At 38.0% G+C, this 6,996-nt stretch overlaps 1 protein-coding gene and 1 long non-coding RNA gene across 2 annotated transcripts; both read right to left on the reverse strand.

The window, feature by feature from the left end:
- Positions 1-285: 285 nt before the first annotated feature.
- Positions 286-3,374, reverse strand: LOC116049953 (G2/M phase-specific E3 ubiquitin-protein ligase-like). Its single transcript, XM_031300007.2, has 4 exons — positions 2,920-3,374; positions 978-1,300; positions 675-856; positions 286-483 (listed from the first exon to the last, which is right to left on the reverse strand). Exons 1-4 carry the CDS (start codon positions 3,360-3,362, stop codon positions 286-288), a joined length of 1,146 nt encoding a protein of 381 aa, XP_031155867.1. The 5' UTR covers positions 3,363-3,374.
- Positions 3,375-3,654: 280 nt separating this feature from the next.
- On the reverse strand, positions 3,655-5,333 carry LOC116049940. The gene is made up of 3 exons (XR_004104946.2): positions 5,181-5,333; positions 3,846-4,058; positions 3,655-3,753 (listed from the first exon to the last, which is right to left on the reverse strand). It is a non-coding gene; the product is annotated as an uncharacterized LOC116049940 (long non-coding RNA).
- Positions 5,334-6,996: the final 1,663 nt, after the last annotated feature.

Here is a 6,996-nt window from a genome sequence, read left to right on the forward strand (position 1 = left end):
ACAGCCTACTTTACAAACAGAAATTGCCTGCTGACTGTATGAACTGTTTGAGGCTGTTTTTCTTTGAGTTGGGTTATTCTTGCACAGTTCTGGTAGGTCTAGTTGAAAGGGAACACTCTTAAAAAAAATACACTGCTTTCCACTACTACCACTATATACAAAATAAAAAAAGATGCTCAAATGTTTTGATTTTCTTCTATTTGTGCAGAGAAAAACAGCAGAAATATTTCCAAATACAGTTTTTTTGTGTTATTATTAATGTAATAACAATCGCACTAATTTGGTTTATAAACAATAGTGTGACACAGACCTTTCAAGTGCCCCGCAGACTCTGTGGACCACCTGAAACATGAGGATGTCTTGAACAAGTAGGTCTCTGTCTTCAATGCATTTTAATGGCCTGAGGCACCCAGCATTTGCCAGGTAATCTTGCAGTGGTTCTGTGGCGTGTAACAGGTCATCCAAAGATGTACATTCTGACACCTAAAAAAACAACGCACAAAAGAGAGAACGAAACAATACATTTGCAAATATTTCTAGTGTGATTGGCCCAGCTACTTCAGTTCTGTTAGACCAGTGATACCTTGCTTTAACCATTGAGCTGCAGCCATCACACATGGAATGAAATATACACTTAATATTCGCATTTTACAATATATTTAAAGTACAATTACCTTTTTAACCTTCTCATACAGGTCAGCATCAGCAATGTCTTCCAAGACAGGCTTTATTGAGGACTTTTCACCAACTAGGCAAGCATACAGTGTTGGTGCCAAGAATCCTGGAGGAGGACCACCATGAACAAGACTTACAGCAATGGCTCGGCCAGCAATGAAATAGCGATCTTCTCTTAAAGCTGGAGAAAACATAACATTGACAGACAAAACATAGGATAACATGAATAGGACAAAACAAGGGCTGTGATTATAGGAAATATAAAGCAATCAATACTTTGGGACCAAAAATATAGCATTTACCAGAACTGTCCAGACCCAAATTCATTTTGCCATCCTTTCCTTCAAACATCGGTGACTGTATCAAGGCTTCCATAAGCAATCGTAAAGATTCCCTCCTAGGACCACCAAGGTCCACAGCCTCTTCATCTATTCCCAAGTCATCTGAAAACTTGATGCACATCTGGTACGAGGGATTGTAGGACAGTCGTTTGAAGCCACGCATGGCACCATCCAGTACTGAGGACCTATTGATGTTGAATCTGCATTTTTGGTTACTGACAATTTGGGATGCAAGACTGAGGAGTACATCCTGCGCTGATTTAGTGTTAGTGCATTCAGATGTCCTGTTGAAAGAGAAAAAAAAAAATTCTCATGAACAAGAGCATACCTTTTAGAGAAAACCAAAAGCCGCAGCAGTTAACTCAAGGATGGTACTAGTGGAAAATCACTTTTTTTTAATTTTTTTTTTTAACTATCACTGCCAACTAATTTCTTAACAATATCCATATAACCACAAGAAAAAGGCAATTAATTAAAAAAAGAGACCAGTTGGGCAGCTTGATCGTACAGCAACATAATGACCCAAACCTTGCCTTTTTCTTGCCATCATATATGTTAGTACTACTTCCTTTTTTTTGCAGGGCAATATTGTCGCTTTAGAGGGTTATCTGTACCAGCACTATATAGACAGAAGGTTTCATGAATCAATACAGGTGATGCCTGTAAGAATTTTTTGTAGGGCTGAACGATTTTTGAAAATAATCTACTTGTGATTCAATAAAGACAAGCAATAAATCATTGTATAGTATGAACAACACAAGATTAGATTAAACAAACTGTTTCTTTCCTGGATGTGATGATGAAATTTGGTGATGCATGAATTTATATGAATGACATCTTTTATTTAACTACTTCAGTCACAGTAGTATATTGAGCACTGACCAAGCCTGGTGTAAACATTCATATGAAAGTCAGAAACTAATCACAAACTAAAGTGCAGATTGCAGAAATATAAAAACAAATATGTGGCTTTACCACACTTAGTAGTATTTAGATTATTTAATTAGTATTTACTGTAATAAACATACATAAACATGTGGATTGCACTTTTTAAACAGTCTTCTTTACTAGACAGTATATATATATATATATATATATATATATATATATATATATATATATATATATATATATATATATGTATTTTATGTCTGTTAAGAGGCACAAAGGCACTCTAAAACTTGACCCGACAACTGCCTTTTTAGCTCAGGGGACGCTCATACACGTAGCTTCAGCTTCTCCGTGTTGCCTGCACCGATTCGGGTCGGATTTTTTTCAATTGAAAGTACACGCATGTTTATAGCGATCAAGATTAATGTAAAAATTGGCCGGAATTCTCCTTTAACTGTACTAATAAAACCGTTGAAACACTGCGGGCATGCTGCTGTGAAAGCTCCCCGAACGTCATTAATCAGTCTGGTTGTTACCCCTCTCAGTGGCAGCTCCTCCACTCCATATTTTTATAACTGAAAAGTGAGCTAACCGCTAATCAGAGCTAATCGTTGCCAACCGAGCCTTCAGTTCTGCGTGTCTGTATCCATTAACTGCATGTATGGACTCGAGCCCGAATAAAACCCTTCATTTTATTAAAATGGCTGTAAAAGTTTTAAACTACAACTCAGAGTTGTTTGAATGACAGAAATGTGCTCAAGGTATGACGTAATGTTAGCGTGCCAAGTTGATGCTTTCTCTGCGGAGTGCAGACTGATTTGCTCTCGCGGGTCATGTCACCAAATTGCAGCCTTTGCGATTAGGAAATTGCGTTTTAACATATCGCGATATTATTGCAAATGCAATTAATCGTTCAGCCCAAAACTTAATTTACTTCAATTTCTGCAGAATAGCATGAAGTTAACTCATAACATCTACTCATTTAACAATGTCATACTACTCAGTCACTTACACATGACTCTCGAGACTGGCCATGATAGCTTGGCTTAATTCCTCGTCATCAGAAGACAAATCTGAGATGGAACCCATGATCGAAAGGTAGGTTGCATAGTCATCATTGCTGGCTGATTGAATCTGGTTAACAGTGGCAACATTTTCCACGTGCTGGTTCGGTGTGGTCATGGTGTCACTGGACCCTTGCTGTGATGTAGAGAGCTGGTTCGGTCTGGTCATGGTGTCACTGGACCCTTGCTGTGATGTAGAGAGCTGGTTCGGTCTGGTCATGGTGTCACTGGACCCTTGCTGTGATGTAGAGAGCTGGTTCGGTCTGGTCATGGTGTCACTGGACCCTTGCTGTGATGCAGAGAGCTGGTTCGCTCTGGCTCTCCTTGTGAAAGGATACCTAGAAACCTGCTGTGTTGATGCAAGTTGCGCTCCCCTAGCCCTTGTAGTCATAAAATTGTTGGTCTGATTGGTAGTGGTAGCTGGGTCATTCGCTGATGATGTGTCAACTTCTACACAACTGTCCTCTGAATCGGAACTGTTAAACTAAAAACAAAACAAACACAAAAAAGGAAAAAGGAAATGACAAAAAATGTAATCAAAAAATAAAGGGGCTAAACAAATTGACCAAACCATGAAAACTGTGCGCTCCAAACCGAGCAAAAATCTCCTCTTTACAATTATTATTTGTTTAAAGCTTACAGGAACTGGAAGGATGGTTGATTGTCTAATGTACACTGCCTTTGATCTGAATACTTTGTGAATCATAAAGCCATTCAGTTCCTGTCCTTCGCGCAACTTCGGTGAAACCAATTTGTTTCCACATGGCATCAAAAGTTCAATACTGGGGAAAAAATGGAAAAACAAGAAAAAATTTAATTTCAAAACAATTATGTGTCAATTAACCCATGTATATTCAGAATATTTCAACAATACCCGACATCCTCAGGAATTCTGTCCTTGAATGCTTCCCTAATCTCTGCAATAACCGTCCTGCAGTCCCACATTTTTCTCATTTCAAAGGCACTTAAAATACAGCCACTTTCATGAAGCCTTCTTCTGGTTTTATGCTTGCAAACTTCACTCCATGCTGGATGAGGTAACAATACAACATCCTTGTTGAAGGTAGGGTGATTCTGGGTAGTAGACCTAAAAAATAATGCACAAAGAATGTCATAATTGGCATTGCAATCATTATAATTATAATAATAATAATAATAATTATTATTATTATTATTATTATTATTATTATTATAATTATTATTATAATTATTATTATAATTATTATTATTATTATTATTATTATTATTATTATTATTATTATTATTGGTAGTAGCAGTAGTCCCGCAATCATATCATCATACTAGACCTTTTTTGATGGTAAAGTGTGTGGGATTAACTGGTGAGGGTGCTGATTTGCAGGTAACAAGGTGGTTTAAAGAGGTGACAAAAAAGCGATCACGGACACAGATTTAAGCTGCGGGACTGTTTCATCGTGAAACGCTCTTTCATACAGATGCAGTTCATTTCTGATCATAAATCTCTAGAGCCTTTTCCAGTGTTCTGCCCTGTAATCACAGACTATCCATTTGCCTCTGCAGACAATGATATCGCGCCACATCCAGCGTCCTCCTCCCAAAGGCGAGAGAAGTGAGCAGATGAGACAGTCCCTAACACATGGCATGCATTTATAGATCCACAGCAGGAAATGCAATTCCTGTCAGTGAGCTACTGTTGGGTAATTAGACCAAGTAAATGTCACTTTACTAGCTAAAGTATTAATAGCATGGCATATTATACAGGATTTTTTATATTTTGAGTCCACCACAATAGTTTTAGAATGTGAGTCCAGCGTGGTCCAACGCGAATGCAAAAACAACGTTAAATAGCTAAGCAACTCGTGGTAAATATTACGTTAACTAAAATAATACCGGTAAACTGTTTTACAGCTGTTACGGGTGTATCCATTGTCAATGTCACGCTTTAGCTAGCTAACTAACGTTAGCTAACGTTAGCTAGCTAACGTTACATGAGTTGAGTTATCAGGTATTCCAAATTGGGGCACACATCAATGTACGGTAGCTAGCTTAATGTTGAAACGAAATAAACGTGAAGGCAATCGCCATGAGAATGTCTACTTTTTAACACGTTCATTGCCTTATTAACGTTACAGCTAACTTAGCTAAGAAGCAGGAAAAATCGGTGGCTTCAATAAAACAATACCCCCGGCTACAGAAATAATTTTACCTTAATAAGTAACGTTAAACTCACCTCTTCCTTGACTTTGAAGTCCATCCACCGAAATACTGCTGAGTTTGATATCGGGGTTGCATCACTTGGCTAGCATTAAGACTAGCTCCTGGCAGAGTACTACTGCTGCCGCTCGTTGATGCACCTGATCCAGGTCTGAAGAGCCGGCGCATTTCATCGTCAACATTAGCGTTAGAAATAGCCCCTGTGGATGGCTGTCGTCGTTGATCCAACATTTCTGACAATGACGTCACAGCAGTTGGAGTATGTCGGTACACGATCCGTTCTGCCTGCACGATCCGTTCTGCACATGCGCAAAATGTTCGCGCATGCGCGGTTGTACGAGGATTTACGACACTGCACGATCTGTTCCACGCTTCCGGTCGACAGCCAAGCTAACGTTAGTTTAGCTAACAGCTAATTCGGCTAACTGCTAGCTGAGACAGCATGTAATAACTTTAAAAGACCCTCAAAATAAAACTTGAAAATAAACGTTGACATATATAACAAACACCTAACATATATAACAGCTGTTACATCAGTTCTACTTTACTTGTGCTCATTTAAAATACAATCACTCAATACTTGTCTTTATTGTTATTACTGTGAAGTCTTAATTTAGCTGTAGCCTGCTTTTCCCATTACGTTTGAGTTAACGTTATTTTAGACTGAATCTAGCTGTCAGCTAGCGGTTAGCCGAATTAGCTGTTAGCTAAACTAACGTTAGCTTCCCGGTGGAGGCTAGCCATAGGCTAGCGTGGAACAGATCGTGCAGGTCGTATGGATACGTAAAACAGTATTATCTTGCGCATGTGCAGAACGGATCGTGCAGGCAGAACGGATCGTGTACCGACAGAGTATTCAAAAAGTTATTAATGAGTCCAATGGCTTCATTAAGCCGTCCGCTGTCTGCCATCTTGTCATGTCATGTCTCGTCTTGAAAGGGAAGGTGGGCCGTTAACTATTCTTCTTCATGTATAAGCCAATCAGGAACTGAGAATTTAGTACTATTTCCTTTTCAATCAAACTGCCTTCCGTTTCAATCAAACTCTCTCACATAAGCAAGTATTCTCTCTTGCACATACTGTTATTCTCTTACATTTACACAGTAATTATGGTTCTTACATATAATTATTCTTATTCACATAGACTATTAATCTTACTTATATATACTATCATTCTGTTTCACACATACTATTTGTCTCTCTTACATATATTGTCATATCAGGCATATAACAGGGTACTTTTGTTTGTGTAAGAGATAATAGCAATCTGTATAAGAGAGTATGATAGTAAATAAAGGAAAGTTTGACTGTGCATGTAAAAGGTTATGCCAGTTTATGTGCAAGAGTATAATGGTATATATATGAGAGTATAATGGTGTATATGTGAGGTTATGAATAGCAATCTGTTTAAGAGAGTATGATAGTAAATAAAGGAAATTTTGATTGTGCATGTAAAAGGTTATGCCAGTTTATGTGCAAGAGTATAATGGTATATATGTGAAAGTATAATGGTGTATATGTGAGGTTATGGTGTTGTATGTGAGACCAAGTATGAATTATTTCCTATACGGCCTCTCATAGCACTCTCTTAATACATCCATGACTCTAACTTGCAGGAGTTTGCATGACGTTTTTTCTGAGTAGTCATGACAACTATTTCTGTAGTGAAGTAAAATGATCTTGAGCAGATTTACCGGTTTTTCTTGGTTATTTTGTCTAAATATTGAAATTGTATTAGTTTAAACTGATGCAAGCTGTTTTTAGTCAACAGCAAAGCCATCACATCAGAAAGCCAAAGAAATCCCTGTAATAATTTTTTCTGTTTAGAATGC

Source organism: Sander lucioperca, chromosome 9 (genome assembly GCF_008315115.2).
Source record: "Sander lucioperca isolate FBNREF2018 chromosome 9, SLUC_FBN_1.2, whole genome shotgun sequence".
Taxonomy (NCBI): Eukaryota; Metazoa; Chordata; class Actinopteri; order Perciformes; family Percidae; genus Sander; species Sander lucioperca.